The sequence below is a fragment of the Gasterosteus aculeatus genome, chromosome 12 (genome assembly GCF_964276395.1).
Source record: "Gasterosteus aculeatus chromosome 12, fGasAcu3.hap1.1, whole genome shotgun sequence".
Classification (NCBI taxonomy): Eukaryota; Metazoa; Chordata; class Actinopteri; order Perciformes; family Gasterosteidae; genus Gasterosteus; species Gasterosteus aculeatus.
This window is the reverse complement of record NC_135700.1, coordinates 12,691,663-12,709,496: the sequence shown is the minus strand read 5'-3', so window position 1 is coordinate 12,709,496 and position 17,834 is coordinate 12,691,663. Positions and strand designations below refer to the sequence as shown.

The following is a 17,834-nucleotide window of genomic DNA, read 5'->3' as shown; positions in this document are numbered from 1 at the left end:
GACTCTCTACAGCAGTGATCGGTTTGAAAATGGAGCGCCAGCTTTGAAATGAAGGGTTACTCAGTACGCACCTCCCTGCAGGAGAAACTAATGCAAACCATCTGCCGTCATGCCGACTTGCTATTCAGCAGCTGGAAGAGAAAGAACTAGTGAGCATTGCTGGTGTCTGCTATTCCAGACAGTTAGGATGACAACCAGACACTTTTCTCCCTCTTTGCTCCCTGCAATGGCCGATACTCTCTATGACTGATGACACTCGCTTTGTTTCAAATCCTGCAATAGACGTTTGACCGTTTTTTTACAGGACATTCTCAAAATCATTTCATTCATGTCATAGCTGAAGAGTGTTTTAAGTTATCTCACGGAAAGAAAATGCAGAATTAAAGCGGGAATGTGGCAGAAAAGCATTACATCTCAGCTCAAGTGCAAATATTTTGCTCTCCTGACTGCATGCAACCTTTGTCCTTTTTGTTTGTCTCTAGGCAACACAAACGACGGGCTCAATACAAGCCCATGGATAGCAGAAGGCTAGCAGGTCTTGGTCCTGTTTTGAATAGAAAATGCTTGTGTGTACGTGACCAGAGAAACAGATTGGAAGCTGCAATGATGCAAACAAATGTTCTTTATATTCCTTAAGGCAAATGAAAGCCTGAATCAAACTCATATGTTTAGTAAATAGGGAAGTCTCTGATAACAAAGAAGCATTCATATGGTCTATCACATATTAATATGTTATAAAAAAAAGGCTTCATCACAGCTGTATTGTTATGTTCATCAGCCATCATCAGAAATTATGTCGCAGAAGACTGACGCTTGAGGAGTTGTTGTCAAATACGACAACAAGGAAACACAAGCTCAAAAGACACACAACTTGGCTCTAGGCGTCTGCTCCAGGGACAGCATTCAGTAACCAGGAAAAACCTGTCTCCATGTCATGCTCAGTCACACACACACACACAAAACAACAATGCTGCACACATGCAGAACCCACGCTCCACCTATCCACCAACCAGTTTTAAAGAAAAGGCTGCACCTAATGAAAAATGTTTCAGGTGACTCTGCATCCTCTCTGGGTGTCACCATCACAAGCCGTGGGTCATTGTCGTGTAATTACTTTCACAGTTCCCCATTACACGTCTACCATCAGAGGGACCGGCGGGATGAAGACAGAGGAGGAGACAGTCAGAGACAGACAGAGGAGAATTTTACTGATTGTGGATCGATGATGGAATCGGGAATACAACTGGAAGAATGTATTGTGAATAATTAAACGAAACACAATAAATGACGCTTTCCTCAAAACAACAATCAACCAAACTGTCTCGTAAAGCGACAGAAATAGAGTTAATGGTTAATGTATCAACAGGGCCATGGGGGAAGTATACGTAAACTAAAGTAAACGTTAAAAAAAAAAAAATAAGTAAAAATATATAGAAACTGAATAAAATACCTATATATATATATCATATTGAAAATTCTACTTAAGGATGAGCTCATGGTATCAAACAATACGAGCCGGTGCAAATATAACTCACCATCCTCTTGCCTTCAACTCAACGCTGGCGCAGTCTTCTCCGTCGTATTCTGCGTGATCTCGTAAGGCCTCACTGAAGTTCACACAGTTTAAAAAAGAAAAGAAAACCGCTCCAATTCTTAAACCTAAATCCAGAGGACAAAATCCAGAGTTAAAAAGACGATATTCCCGATAAACTCCAGGAAGTATGGACGCATGTGTCCTCAGCGGTGTCCTCCGTCCATTGTCCAGACGGATCTGAGGCTGACAGCGGCGGAGCAGAGCTCAAACACCGAGAAACACAACACGCGGACACTCGTCCAATCAGACGACACTGCGCGCGGAGGCGATTAAATATTCATGAGGTGGTGGGAGGGGAGGGGAGCCACTGCGCATGCGCGGCGTTAGGACTTCACAACAACGGACTAAAATACATTTTAACCTGAACGGGGTCCATTATGAAGCGCATCAATGTGGGTAACATTGTCAAATCTAACAATAAAAGCACTTTCCTTTAATTGTTTGTGTTGTTCCACAGGGCTTTCTCTCGTGTCCAATGATAAACCACCCATTTCAGGTTTATATGGCATTCTTGCACATATGTCTTTTTTTTGGTGCTCTCAAATGTAATTTATATGCTAGCAATGATTTATTTGAGCTTTCTTCAGGTTAAGTCTGTGACGGGCAGCGTATTTTCTACCTGGGCCTTCTTTGCCGTCTTACTACAGTTGAATAACCTATTAACACATATTATGACGCCACAGTTACGGGTTATTATTTGTTTCATGTAAACACCTCATATAACACCATAACATTTGAGGTGAAATGAAATGTTATATATGATCACCACCACTACAAATACACTAACTGTAGATACATGAATACAGGCATGACGGGATGCCCACCACCAGGTTCAGTGAAGGTTGAGAAATCACGTTTAGTTGCAACTGACATGATGTTCATCCAAAATATCCTTTTAACATGGTGCATGTGGATTGATCACTTAAACTGAATTGACAGACGAAAGCATTCAAGTGACTCGGTGTCTCTGTATCATTCTCATCCAGTTTGTGTCCTTTGACTGTCCGTTCCTATGTGGTTTTAAATGCTCTTTTGATGAATTACATTTTTTTGCAAAAGGTAGCCCACACATTTTGTGCACTAATTCAGTCCTAACAACCGCTGAAACAAAACAAAAATGCAACTCATAAGCCTTCTGAAGCGACAGCTCTTTTGAAGTGTATGTGTGACACTGGTATCCACTTCTCACAACCGCTCTCCAGCCAGACTGAGGCTTGCCTTGAAATTATGTTGGAGGGGGGGGAGGGGGGGGGGGGCACTCTCTGGGTGTAACCCGTCTAACAGGCTGCCTCTGAAGGCAGTAGACACATTGTATGTGCGTGCGTGAGTGTGTGTGTCCTGTATTCCTATCCGAATTCTATTCTAAATGTAGTTTAAAAATTGTACTTACATGTAAGATAAATATTGAAAACAATGTGAAATGTTCACCGGAACATAATTTGGACTCAGTTGTGGAGGCCTGAACTGGCCTGCTACTGCCCGGTAATGGCGTTTTCAAATATTGACAAACTAGTCTGGCAAGCAACACCAGCAAACCAGGTGAGCTGTTGTAAAAAAGATGTATGATTTATCAACCTTTAAGCCGGTTGTTGCAGTATATTGTCTCCACCCAGTGGCCTCTATAGAACAACGCAGAAATGAGGACATTTTTTAATCAGTTTCAACGGGCATGTGAGCATAGTCCAAGGTTTTAGTTGTAAGATAATAACATGCACTGGTCCCACTGACTCGAACACTTATGATAACTATAGGCACTTCACCTTTATAAAATATGTGTTGTAACATACTAACATATATTTAACATATTTGTTTGTTGGTTTACAATTTATTTCATTGTCTATTTTTAAATGATGTGTCAGGGTATTCTACTGTCTTTGTTGTTATGCGCCAATCACCAAATTCCTTGTTTGTGGGGGTGCAATAAATGATTCTGATTCAGAGACAGTTCATTCTTTTTAAATGTTAGGATTAAAAAATATATATTCTGTAAAGCCATCCGTTGCCCTCTGCTAGATCATCTCACCACCTTCAAATCACGTTAATGCAAAAGTTAAACATATTTTTCATTGATCATGATAAAAACTTTCCAGATCATACATACAGGCCAAAGATGTCCTATATTGATCAATAGCGCCACACTGTGGACAGAATAAATGTATTTCTGGTGGACTTAAAATATCCTGTTCCTTTTAGGCCTATCACCATAAAGTGAAAACATAATTTATTTATTGTAATATTTTAATTGTAGGTACTAATGTTGTTCGAAGAAGCCTAGATTTAGACAAAGATAAATAGATAAACACATTGATCGATAAACGTTCTCAATAAACGTCATAAACCATGTCCCATGCACACTTCCTGTATTTATTACTCTGGTTGTAATGATTTGCATCCCTGTACCTGTATATAAATGGATTTGACTCACATCGTATTTTATTTAGAACATGTTAAATGAAATACATCGTGAAGGCATAATATTACGTTTTTGTCCTACCAGTAATACTTATATACTTGTGAAATTAAGTTATTCCCCCAAAGATAAATAAACAAACATATAAGCCGACCGACTCACGCCCGTAAACTGCAGTGTCTCATGGGAGTTGTAGTCCTTGAGTGGTGCCCTCGATCCATGTCAACACAAAAATCGGTATTTTAAACATCAAATGACAAGGTTATCAATATTTACTACAACGTATAGTCGTAGGGGGGCATTTTGTTGTAATAATACAGAGTACCCCGGTGTTCTGTAGGGCTTCATAGAAAGTTGGATGAAAGTAACATCTCGGCACTGAAACGGAGCTCGGCAGCGGAGGCCGGAAGTCGGGCTGGACGGCTGCTTGTTATAAACATGGCCGTTGAGTCCTTCGCAGCATCAGGTAGTGCGTTTGGCTGAATTAATCAGATATTCAGGAAGTCACCGAGACCAACTATCACCGTAACACGCGGAAAGAAAAGTTTCGGACATATCTCACTTTTATAAAAAAAATCGTTTATTTTTCTTCATCTTTGCGTGGGAACAGTATTTCTACACTTGGTATAATAACGTTACTCCGTGCTAGCCGGGCTAACCAAGCTAACAGCAACGTCTCAACGGCAACTTCTGTCAACTCCTCGGCCCGCGAGCGTAATCTGCTACTTAGCCGCTAATCGTCATGGAGGAGTGCGGCCGCCGGCCCGGGCTGCCTCGATGAGTGTTTTACACACGGACGTGTCGGATTTACTCGGCTAAGGACTGACGGTAACTTTACAGAAGGCTCGCTTTTGGGTCGCCCACCCTCCCTTCCTCCCTCCCTTCCTTCCCCGCAGGCGATATTTAAGCGCCGTCTCGGAACGGCGAGCGGACATAAACAATGTTTTCTGTCAAACCCACGAAACCAACGTTCCGGAGTTATCTTCCTCCGGTGCAGGTACGTGTTTGCTTGGGACCGATGTCATAGTTTATTGTTTTGTTTATTGTTTATGAGTAAAGGTCACGAGACGGTGTCAACTCGTTTTAATGAATTTAGGCTGACGTTGTCTTGACTGGTGTTGCGGAAACAACTCTCGACATTTGCAGCTCTGTGTATTGAAATCACCAAAGACTGAGTTTACCAACAAAGAGTCTTTCAAACTGTGCAACCAACGTAGAAGCATTGAACTAGAATGCTTTTACTGTCTTTTGCTGTAACGTTAGCAGTATAGTTGTCTCAATTCATGCTTTATTGAAATAATTGAATCCTGTCTGTGCAATGTGTTTAAAATATATATATATATTTTTAAAGGAGATTAAGTACCCAACTAAAGTCCCAGGTTGACATTGGATGTGTGGTATCTTGTATTCACCCACAGGTGTTTGCTCTTTTCCAGACAGCGAGTCAAAGCTGGTGCAGAAAAGCCAAACTCATTCAGTTTGTTCTGCAAGGTCAAGATTAGTGTAAGGCGGTGTTGTGTACACAGTTAACAGTTTTTACATTTTTTTTTTTAATTACTTTTACACTCCCCGCCGGTGAATCTAAGGTCAAGTCCTTTGTATTTCATAAAATATGTTCTGGCCAGTTAAAAATGATGATTTATGTACTCTCATCACATTGGATTGAACTAAACTGTAGCCCCTTATTTTAATCTAAAATCCTAAATGTAGATCGGGTTTTGATTCTGACTCTTAGTCGAAAGTCAGCACTTGAGCCTTTTAAAGTCATTGATATCTGTCAAGATATTCATCAACCAGGTGACTTGTGCTTTTTCCCCTAGACCGATGTGAAAAAAACTATTGAATCACCTCCTAAAAAGGTGGAACCCAAGTTACTTCAAGGTAAGTCTGTTTTCCACACCATCCTAAGACTAGTTGGCATCACAAAGGAATGTATACTTGCTCCTTGATACATAACAAAAATGATAGTTGAGTGTTTGTCAGCATCACTTTTAGGCTACAACTCTGTTCTGCCGTCTGCCGCCCAGTTCTTCTCTGTCCATTTGTCTTCCTCATAGTTGTGCTAGTTACGTTTTTAATGGAAACAACAGTTGTAAAGCTCTGTCATGAAAGTGTATTTCCAATAGGGACTTCTTCCCTGAACACCAAGACTTTGCACCAAAGTCTTAAATGCATATAGATAAGTAACTGGAAGAGCAGAAAGTCGGGCTTCATTTCAAAGAGTTATTCTGATTGGCTTCAACCAGTTGATTTTGGGAACCTCACCCCGGTTGCTCGACACATCCATTGCATTTAATTTAATTTAATTTAATTTCAGTTAATTAAGTGCTAGATTCCAGGTAAAACAGACTTCTCATTCACAGGCAGCTATTACCACTTAGGGGTTGTCGATCCTCTCCAATCTTGATTTTGGAGCCGGGCATATGAACATGTTTCTAGATGAGTTTTCTTGTTTTTATATTTCTGTCTAATTGCAACATGCTGCTCTGAGGAAGTCTGTAGGCCTCAACCCTGCTGCCCCAGCTGTCATCATTCGACAATCCTACAGCCAACATTTAGTACCATTTATTGTGGGTGTGTATTCATCGGATAACAAAGGGATGCCAGTTAATAATAACAGACTTAATCATAAAGCCAGGTCGTGCTTTGTTCAGACAGCCCAAGCTAACCCAATAAAACTTTGTTATTGACCTGTTATATTCGCTTTATGTATTCTTCCTTGAACCGCGCTGGGTTAGGTTTTAATCTTTTTCTCTCATTGTTTTTTTCACCAGGGGAGATCGTAGTTAACGAGGTGAACTTTGTGAGAAAATGCCTCAGTGCGGACAGCAGCCAGGAGGGCCTTTGGGGGAAGTTGATCTGCACCAACTTTAAGGTCTCCTTCATCCCTACAGATCCACCCTCTGAACAGGTATTTTCTTTTTGTCTGACTTCAAACCACTAAACTGTGTTGTTCTGAATATTATAAAGGTTGATGGTTTCATTGCTGTGTCATCATGATACCACAGAGGTCATTGTTTTTAAACTACCTCTTATAGAGTTCTTTAAAGTGTTAAAACCTAACATTTGTAACATCTATTGGTGCCACCAGAATACTGCTGAGTAACTTAACTTGCATTCCCTCAGCCATGATTGTATGCACACTGCAGCTGGTGAGGAGGAAGGAAAGCTTTTGTACTTTCCTGCACGACATTGTCCGTGATAACGCACAAGAAGGGAGGCAACAGACGTCATTTCCAGCTCTGCAGCTTACTTAGCCTACTTAGATTTCAGTTAGTTTGGGTGTAATAATGTCTACTGGATGTTACTCATCCAATTTGTTGTTGTTTGCCTTAACTACAGAAGTCCCATTTGTCGCACCTCTTGCTTGGACTACACGACATCCCCCTCACCTGTCTGGAGCAAGTAGTAACAGGTACAGCTGGTGTTTCATAACATTTGTGCCGAACATTGCTCTTTTTTACCCTCTCTTACATTCACCTTCTGACTTACAATTATTTTTATCAGAGCCAAATGTTTCACTGTCCAGATAACCCTAATACTATGAATTGGTATTAATTGATACGAAAGCTAATGTTTGCATTTTAAAATGAGCTGTTTCACAACAAACCGTCCTCATTTTACCGGACTAAACTAAAACAAGAATACAGGTTAGATTGGCCTCGTCTATCTTCCACAGCTTGGCTGCCTGCTCTTTTTGTCGTTGGTCTCTCGCCTGTTCCGAAATCTGATAGCAAGTGATGTCACAGCCAAGGCAGCATTCAGTGGCAGTGCCGCCGGGCCGGGATTAGACTTGTTTGTATATCTCATTGCTGTCTGATGCTGACACTGCAAGGGCGACAGCCCTGAGCGAGGTTTGTAGTGCTGCAGCGATGAAACCTGAGGCTTTGTTCTACCCAGCATGCTCGCTTTATTGTCATGGGATTTGCACATGCATAGGAGTATGACAATGACACGAGGCACTAGTGGTGGGTAGGAATAATTAAATCCGTATGATTTGATCCTACTGTAAAGTAAAACGGACTGGGAATGAATGTGTAATCTGCGCCAGGGTCAGGTGGTGGTGTTTCAATGCCCTAATAGTCAAAACCCCAAATGCTATTTAGCTTCAGAATCCTACTATTAACTGACAACAATTGATAATAAGGAATCCACCAATGTCTAATTTGCACCTGGAATTGAAACATGATTCTTAATGGGATACTTTTAGGTCACGGTCATTGATGCTCTTCTGCTGTTCAGTTTTCCTACATTTTGTGATGATGGATAAATAAAGCGCTCAAGGTTTGAGCCAAAAAGCCGTTTATTTGTTTTTAAATGTGTAATACTGTTTTCATATAATTGATTGTCAAGTTCCTGTTGCTGGAGGATGTAAAAACTGCCCCAACCCTCAAACACATTGTGAATTTTTGAAGTTAAGTTCTATTTTGTGTTTATACCTTTCAGTAAATGATACAAAGGGGAAGAAGAAAGTTTTGGGGTCAAACCAGAAGCTGAAGTTTAACCCGACCGAGCTCATCCTCTATTGCAAAGACCTGCGCATCATACGCTTCTGCTTTGTTGAAGCTGGTCCTGAGAGCGCCAAAAAGGTAAGCGATGCGGCATTTTGTTTCATCCTATATTCTCCTAAGTATTTTTTCCAAGGCTTTGAAAACATGACATTTTCTGGCAAACTCATTTAATTTTAGATTCAGGTGGAATGTGAGCCAAATAAATAAGATAAGTAAAAAAAATATATAACAATTCAAAACTTGGGGTGCCAAGAGCTAGAAATTAGACCATCTAAGTGGAAGCATCAAATAACATTTCCTGTGTATCAGGAGCCTGAGAGGAGCAAGTAGAGCACAATGGCTCACTTTTGTGTAACAGGAAACTTTCCGTCACTTTCGTCACACTTCCGTCGTTTTTAGGAGTCTCATGAAGCTTCCCCCAAATTGTGCCTTTAGCTCCTAAAGCCATAGTCGGTAATGCATTTTAGAAACATTATCTGTCATATTTGTCAATGCTATGTTTAACATTTTGACAGCAATCAGTAAATAAAAATACTCTGGGGAAAAAATGTTTTTTGTGGAGCAGCTAAATACCCTAAAACCTTTTTTTTCTGCGTTCCTTGTCCACTTTACTGTTGCCTGTTCTTTTTGTTGGTTTTTCCTGCGCAAGCTCACCTCATACTCTCAGTCAGTGTTCGTGCTCTGACCACTTCCTCAGCAACAAGGGCAATTCTATCATACAAACTTTGTTGTGCCGTTCTCTCAGCCCGATTCTGGGTGGAAATGAAGAACAGAATGCAACGGTCTGGCTATTAGCCAAACGATGAATAAGGAACAAAGACAACAATGTACATTCAAAGCACGGCAACTGCGAAAGATCTGTAACATAAGAGCAACTTCCGGCCTGACTGACTCATCTAATGCACAGAGGGCTTATGCAGACAAATGTTTCAATTCCTAAACTAGAGCGCAATATAGACACCTATAAGGGAGTGGGGTTTTTATGGTACCATTTATAAAAGATGATATGTTTTTAACCAGCAAGTCAAATGCATCATGGCAGTATATATTGATTTAATGATTTGATAGTTTACAAATGGCTGGTGTTTTCAGAAGATGGTTGCACAAAACTGAAAATGAAAGTAAAGCCTTGTGATGTCGATTGGACAGAACCTTTACACTTGTGATTGCTTGATGGGTATATTAAACCAACTAAATAAACATTTAGCCGACTCTGGCTGCGTTGGTACTGATGCTGTGTTCTAAACGTTTTGCATTTGAATGACAACAGCATTACAGTATAATTATTTCAACAAGTATTCCCCTTCATTTCTGTACTCTACTGCTATAGTAGATCGTGCATAGAGCATGCCAAATCTAAATTATTCCTGCCTTCCCAACGCATTGTGAGTTTATTTATGGACATCATGTATGTAATTACAATGTGAACCCAAAACAGGGCTGTGTCCCTTTCTTTTTTTTCTTCTTTGGGACATATGGAATTAACCCGACCTATAATAGCTTATTTTGCTATCGGAAATTACAGAGTTGGGAGCGCACACACACACACACGCGAACACACTTTCAGTGTCCTCATGTTATTCAGCTTCGCTACTGAATAAATTGCTGTGTGGAACTTAAGAGGAGCCACTTTAATCCTAGGTTAAATATTTGCTTTCCCAGGTTTTACTGTTTTTGTCTTTATGTGTTTAAAGAATGCGCCGAAGTTTTGATGAAACCTAATCTGCCTTGATAAAGCTTTTTCATTTATTCATTGGCTACTGTGTGACCCATACAAGGACATTTCTGTTTATTCCAGGTATGCCTTGCTATTGCTCACTATTCCCATCCAGCTGATCTCCCTCTTCTGTTTGGCTTTGAGTATCAAGGGCGGCGATACCATGACTCTAAAGGTACGCATTTAGCAGGACATGTTTTAAAAAAACATTTTGGATTATCCCATTTAATGACATGTATTATGCAACATAAAAAAATCTCTATCTGTATTTGTAGGGCAACGAGTCAATGATCGGGGCGGGTTACGAACCCCCATATTTGATCGTCCATCTGACTGGGATCGGGAGATCAAGAGAACAGGGGCATCTGAGTGGAGAGTGTGCTCCATCAACGAGAATTATGCCATCTCACCGAGGTTTCCAGCCCTGTTATTTGTTGTAGACAAATCGTGATGTGCGTCAAAGGCAGATTATCTCTCTAGCTCCTTCACGGTTGTAACAGTCACTCATTATTCAGCCTTAACTCATACCTGGTATGTTTTGGCAGGACTGTATATTTACACCGTCCCCCTTTTTTCCTCGCTCTATGAGCGACTCAGAAAAACAATCTTTGGTAATGTCCTCAGTGTAACATGCAAGTCTATTTTGGACAAAATGTGCTATCGGAGGTCAGTGTTGACATCAGGGAGGGTTTCAAAATCAGGATTGTACTGTGGAATTTGAGAAAAAAAAATCAAATTTTGCTTAGTAGTAGCTTGCAGCAACCTGTGCAGTCACATGGGGCTGAAACATTCCTCTTTAGCTTTTAGTAGCAATAGTACGATACAATGCATAAAATAACACGCTTATACTTCAATTTAAAAAGTAGTGCATTTTTAGTGATAAAGTAAGAATAGAGAGCCTGAATATATATATATATATATATATATATTTCTTTTCTTCCTTAGGATGTCTGTCTTTTATTATTTGTTATTCATGGGATTTTTATTTTCTTAGACATATTTTCTTCTTAAGGATTGATTGTGTAACAGCCGTCTTTCTTTTAAGTCTTCCAGAGCACATCGTGGTCCCAGTTTCTCTGGCTGATCAGGATCTGAAGCAGAACTCCATATACTTCATGAATCAGCGCATCCCTGTGAGTTTTCTGGTGTCTCGGAATACTCCGTTTCCTATCAGTTATATTTAATTAGGCCTTGAATGTTATTTTATGAGCTCATTCATGGGCTACCAATGAACTCATTCATAATATTTGATTGATTGGAGCATATTTTCTGCCCTCTGATTTATTTCCATTCCTCCGTGTAGGTCTGGTGCTGGAATCACCCAAATGGAAGTGCTCTTGTGCGGATGGCCAGCATCGCTGATCCGTTGCAGCAGAGGAGGATTGATCAGAGGTACAGCTAACCCCTCTAGTTTCAGACTTTTGGAATTGGATGTATTTATCTACTCTTCTTTACACTGTAATGCAAAAGCAGCTGGAAGATGTTCAACTGCAGCCATGCAAGGAGAAAATGCGGATGCCAATGTTTTCAATATACAAATGAGGAATTGCTGCACTTTTAAGACCCCCGTCATCAAATTTGGTCTTCTGTTGTTGTAGGTTCATCCCAGCTATCACAAAAAGCCACCCACAGCGCAGTGAAGTCATCAGGTCAGATCTAGACAAGTGTCTGCCTAACATCCAGGACCTCCAGAGTGCCTTTATTAAAATACGGCACATTTGTGTCATAGGTGAGCCTCATTTCTACTTTTAACAGTTACAGTAGAAAACCACAGCAATTATCCGTATAAATTTAGTGTAAAATGTTTTTGAATGCACATTTCCTTCAACTGTAAATCAAAGATTTTCCAGATGTGCGTAAATAGTTTGCTAGCCGGACAAGCGTTGACTGTTTTGACTGCAGATTCCTTCGAGGAGTCAGAGGAGAGATGGCTCTCATCTATTGAAAACACACGATGGCTGGAGTACGTCAGGTATGACACCTAAACAGTGTTTGCTGGTAAAATTTAGAAAGTGTGCATTTAAAGTTATGCGTGCTAAACTGTCGTTTTGTGATCGAGCACTGGATTCTTTTAAAATCCATTAAGGTTCATGTTCTGTTTGACTCCAGGGCTTTCCTGAAACACTCGGCTGAGATGGTGTACCTCCTGGATGGAAAGAACACTTCAGTCATTCTTCAAGGTAAAACTTCAAAGTAACATTTCAAGCCAGGGAGTTGCAGAGCAACAACCAGCAACCTTTGAGTTTCTTTGTCTGTCATTTGTTTTATTGTACCAACGTTTGGCTTCAAGGTCATATTTCAAACACACAGAATTACATTTGAAATATAGTATTGCCATATTTGTATGGCTGGCATAAACATGCGTCTACAAATGTGAAAGCATCAAAGACCAAGTTCCGAGGTGGCCTGGACACATACAATATGTGGCGATATCTTTTTTTTTGGCATCAGGTTGTATTCAAGGACCACCTATTAAACAGGCGTGTACGTTTTAGTTCCATGCTGAAAGAGTTGATCCAAATGGCTTCTATGGGAGCAGCTTTCCCTACTCTAATAATTCTTCTCATCCAGGCAAACTAGTAAATCCTCGCTTAAGTGTGCATGTAGCACGACAAGGATCTTGAACACTATTGAATTTGCATTAATGGCTCCGCAACCGCAACAACGCATAAAACAGGGAAGTGAGATTTGATCACATCTGCTCACTGTAAACAGACTTATTTATAGCTGTACTCTCAGAGCTGAGTGATGTTGAAAGTGATTTCCTCCATCTTTTTTTGGTTTGCCTTTTTTCTACCTGTGCAGAAGAGGAAGACCGAGACTTGAACTGCGTGGTGTCCTCCTTGGTTCAGCTCATGTTGGATCCTCATTATCGCAGCCTCGTTGGCTTTCAGAGTTTAGTACAGAAGGAGTGGGTGATGGCTGGCCATCGCTTCCTGGACAGATGCAACCACTTAAAGAAGAACGACAAAGACGAGGTACCTGAAAGTAAATGAGACCCTCCCCAATACTTAAAGAAATGCCAGCACAGACTTATCCTTCTGGTTTGTTGTTCCCTGTTCTCTCCCACTCAAGTCCCCGCTGTTCATGCTGTTCCTGGACTGCGTGTGGCAGGTGATGAACCAGTACCCAGCAGCCTTTGAGTTCACAGAGACCTATCTGACCGTACTGAGTGATAGCATGTGGATCCCCCTCTTCAGTACTTTCCTCTTCAATTCTCCCAAACAGCGTGCTCAGTACTTGATGGTAAGAGACACTCGCACATATGTGATTGTGTATTCATTTATTTAGTGGAGTTAGCAGATATATTGATATAATTGATTAAATTGCACTTGTTGTTTCTTGTTCTTTTGAGTTTGTATCCTTATGGTTGAAATGCACTTATTGTAAGTCGCGTTGGATAAAAGCGTCAGCTAACAAACTAGTATAACTAGTATTTGTGCTTGCTTAGAAGCAACAGGTTTTTGTAGTATTAAGTTATGTAAAACACTTTAATTCCCTTTTGTGTGTCAGATAATTGACAGGAAAGACGGAAAACGTAGTGCACACAGATAAGAACGCCTTTAGCCTGTTTGAAAAAACCCAACTATGAAGAATATTCCAGAGTATAAATAACATTACTCTATATAACTTTACTCTGCAGGACTTTGCCAAGAATAAAGCAATCCCTCAAGGAGAAGACCAGCTGGTGTACTTCCCCCCTGTTTGGGACTGGTCTCAGCAGTACTCCACCGCAGACCAAACCCTTTTTAACAACCCCATGTTCGTCGGCAAAGGAGCCGCCTGCGTTCAGAATGGAGAAGTGAAAACGTTCAGACGCACAAAGGTACACAACACACTTCTACAATTAGGACTTTGTTTTATCTGTATGTTCACTTATTTCTCTACCTTTAGCACTTCTGCCAGTGTAGACTTTGAGCCTTTGTTTGATGGCCTTCCGTCATGGTGAATTAAAGGCGAAAGGTCAATGCCCGCCCTTAACATGAATCAACCATCCTCAGCAGTTTAAAAAGTTGCTGCAGAGGTTTTATTTTGTTTTCCTGAAATCAGCATTGTGAGGAAACGGTCAATCACTACACAGAAAATAAATCATTGTTTTCTAAAGTTGTAAATGTCAGCATCTTGAGGATTTCATAACGCAGGTGGAGATGCTCTAATAGACATCAACAAACTTAAATAATGGTTAATTTCTCTAAATATGATAACGTGTGTCTTTCCTCCACCAGAAAACCTACAGTGCCACAGTGCGCGGAACGCATGCGTCTCTGCGCAATGGTCAGAAGGGTGGCGAGGATTCATTGGCCCGACGGGGCTCTTTGTTGTCGGAGCTGAAGCCCGATTTCTCACTGGTTAAAGACGAAAGCCCGTCGGAGCGCTTCTTCAGAGACTGGTTCTCTCGACCCGCTGACCAGCAGAGCCTCCTCATTCCCCTGCTCATACCCTCACACCTGGCTCTCTGGAAGCTCTACTTTCTACGCTGGGTTCCCGAAGCCTGCATTTTCAAAGGAGGCCCCATCACAGCCTACCACAAGCTCTCCCAACTGGTGGATGAAATTGAGATTCTACAGAGCCACTTGAGGCAGTACAAGGGTACAAGGGAGAGTGGCAGCACGCAACTCCCCGGCTCAAGTGGGCCCTTCTCCAGCCAAAGGAGGATGTATTTTAAGGCCAGCTCTCTACAAGACCCCCCTTCACCTCCAGACTTCCTTACTTCCTCCTTTCCTTTCACCCCAAGCGGAAACCTGTGTCGCCGCAGTACCTACGGGACCCCTATTAGCAAATTTCTGAACGGGGCAAGGATCTGGCTCTCTACGGAGACTCTTGATAACGACCCTCTCTGAAGACGTAGGGCGTTAAGGCTCTTTTCTCTGAGCTCAGTACAGGTCTGTCCATTAACAGTCTTACTTTCTAATGTCCTCTTTCTTAGATGAAAATAATTATAATGAGAAATAGAAAAACAACTTTGGACGTTGTAATTATTTATAAGCTACAATTTGCACCATTGATGATGCATTGAAATCTGAGGGAATTTCTAAACCGAAGTGTCTTTAGGATTGGATTATCGTTGTCTTATTACAGTTTAGGAATTCAGATGAATGAAAGAAAATCCTTCTATTTGTCAGTGAGTTGTTACTGTGAGGTCTCATCTGACTATTGGAGACCATCTTAACTGTTGCATTTTTTATAATGGATCTATTTTCTTGTCTTCTGTAGATTTGGTCCATCAAAACATTTAGCAAAGAAACTGCTGTTTTTTAAGGGCTTATGGAGACTTTAACATTGAGTTGAGACGTTTCTCTCTTTGGTATTCAATAAACATTTTAAAGCAATAATCAAAATGTAACTATGTAATGTGTGTAGCACTGCCATCAGTTTAGTTGAATCTCCATTGGTCAGTAAAACTTTCCCACTGTAATAAAGTAGAAAAGTGGAATCCAAATAATTATGGTGGGAATTAGAAAATGCTCGTTCGACTGCAGCAACAATGATTGATTTCGATGAACGATTTCAAAGTATTCAAATTATGTTCTAGCTTCCAGAAAAAGTAATTGACAATATTGTATTGAAGAAAAAAAATATATTTTCGAAAAAGGAACCGAAAATAGTGTTTTAATGTGGTGTGGCCCCCGCAATCTCCTCCCCCAACAGCTCAGCTGTTCCCCTGCTTTGCCACAGTGGTGAATGTAATTGGGCGTCGTTTTTTTCTGTTTTTGCACAAACTCGATGCTATTTTCTTTTTTCAAGTACCCATATTTTAATGGCTGTTGAGGTTTCACTGTAAGCAGCAAATGGTGTAATTTCAGGGTCAGTTTTGTAGATTTACCCTGTTTTTGAAGCAGAGAAAGGGGACTTTATTTTTCGTATCATGTAGCAGATGATACTTAAAGTGGAGCTGTGATGACTTCAATCTGTGGTAGATAATTCCTCTTCTCTTTTTGATGAGGTTTTATTCAACTTTTATTAGGCCTTCTGGTAAGGCACGAAGGAGAAACTGTTTAAAGTACCTGAATGGGTTAAACTTTAAAAGCAAAGGGACAGAAGAGAGCTGTAACTCAAACCTGTTTGTAGTGTTGAATTTCAGAAACCAAAGTTACGTCTCCAGCGAACCAAATGTTGATGGTCAATGACGATTGACAATTTCAATGCAGCACACGAGAAAATATGAGCAATAAATCTTCTGGGCAGCAAGTGTCCCAAATACAATAATAACTACGTTTGTCAAATTCTCTTGTTTGATCCATAGATATAAAACGTAAAGGAACAATGTAGAAGAAAACAAGCCGCAGAGTTACTGGACTTTCAGTAACGGTGATGGTTCGGCTTTATTTCAACAGGTTTTCACTGTTAAATCTAAGCCGAACTTCTAGTGTGCTGCAAAGACGTTGTCATTTGGAGACCTTTTAATTTATGTAACTACTTCTGTAACTTTTTTACTTTTTACAATAACATCTAGCACTGTAATATTCTCATGTCAACTAGCACATCCTCATATCAAAGCCCTTTCTTATTTACAATACCGTATGACGGACTCAACATCCGATTGACCATTTTCCATCTAATGATATTCAGATAAACTCTGGCAATAACTAGTTTTTTTTTTATAAAGATGTGTGCGAGTGTAGAACCTCCCCTCCCAAATGCTTTTAATTGCACATTTTACTCATTATGTAGGATAGTTTGTTTTATGGTGGTTGTTAAATATAATCTAGGCAAATATTATGAATACTGTATATGCTTGAAGATGTCCAATTCATATTTTGATTAATGGTACTAAATAACCATAATCCTTTAGTCTTTATATTTTCTGGAGATATATTTATATGCTGTGTTTTTCCACTATTTCTAAATTTTGCACTGTGCTTAATTGCATGATGACCGTGCTTCCACTATGGCACAGTTTGATATTGATGAGCAGCAGATGTATTTATTCAGTTATGCAAATGTTCTCTAAGAGGGATTAATGTGCTACTGTATGTCCCCTGTGCCTTTTCGGGAAAATTGACCATTTTTGTAACAATATTATAAATCTGTTGACTGGTTAGTTTTCTAAAACTAGATTTATCTATTATCTAAATGTAGTTCAATTCAGTGGTACAGCATTGCAGCTGTTTTTCCTGATAGAAAGTAAGTCTTAAAATGTGTACCAGTAACAAATCAATACATTATTTTTCAAATTATTTGGCGTTCTGTCTTTTATTTTACTGGGTTTTGGCCCAAGCGCTCACTTATTTTGTCTACTAGCCTGATACATTATAACTGGGCACTCACACATCACATTATTACCGTACTATGCTAATTTAGAAACCTCATCTTATTTAAGATTTAGACCAGACGATCCCATCCTATAGCTACTGTTGGTTATGCAGTCTCTGATGTGCCTCGTTGGCTTGCATTTTAGGGGTCTTTGTCACTAGTATTCATACGCCCTGGAGTTGAGTTAAATAAAGGCCTTTTTCACAGCCTCATACTTTCATTCATATACGAGTACATCATTCCTATTCAATGTGCAACTTGTTTGAATTTAAAACCTTAAATTACTGATTTTTGAAAAATGCTGCAATGTCTTCATTGCAGGTCGCCCCAGCTCCTCCAAGTCTTTAA

At 40.2% G+C, this 17,834-nt stretch overlaps 2 protein-coding genes across 3 annotated transcripts in view; one reads left to right on the top strand and one right to left on the bottom strand.

Annotated features, from left to right (window-relative positions):
* Positions 1-1,782, bottom strand: part of myo1ea (myosin IEa) — a 34,928-nt gene extending 33,146 nt beyond the window's left edge. For both annotated transcript variants that reach the window (XM_040161978.2, XM_040161988.2), the window contains exon 1: positions 1,536-1,782. In XM_040161978.2, coding sequence (XP_040017912.1) covers positions 1,536-1,538 — 3 coding nt within the window. In that variant the 5' untranslated portion in view covers positions 1,539-1,782. The remainder of the gene's footprint in view (positions 1-1,535) is intronic.
* A 2,417-nt stretch (positions 1,783-4,199) lies between these two features.
* On the top strand, positions 4,200-17,410 carry mtmr10 (myotubularin related protein 10). Its single transcript, XM_040203016.2, has 16 exons — positions 4,200-5,001; positions 5,825-5,885; positions 6,779-6,915; positions 7,347-7,419; positions 8,451-8,593; positions 10,314-10,407; positions 10,508-10,646; positions 11,278-11,365; positions 11,536-11,624; positions 11,831-11,961; positions 12,135-12,204; positions 12,342-12,412; positions 13,038-13,210; positions 13,308-13,478; positions 13,876-14,058; positions 14,459-17,410. Exons 1-16 carry the CDS (start codon positions 4,945-4,947, stop codon positions 15,071-15,073), a joined length of 2,295 nt encoding a protein of 764 aa, XP_040058950.2. The 5' UTR covers positions 4,200-4,944; the 3' UTR covers positions 15,074-17,410.
* Positions 17,411-17,834: the final 424 nt, after the last annotated feature.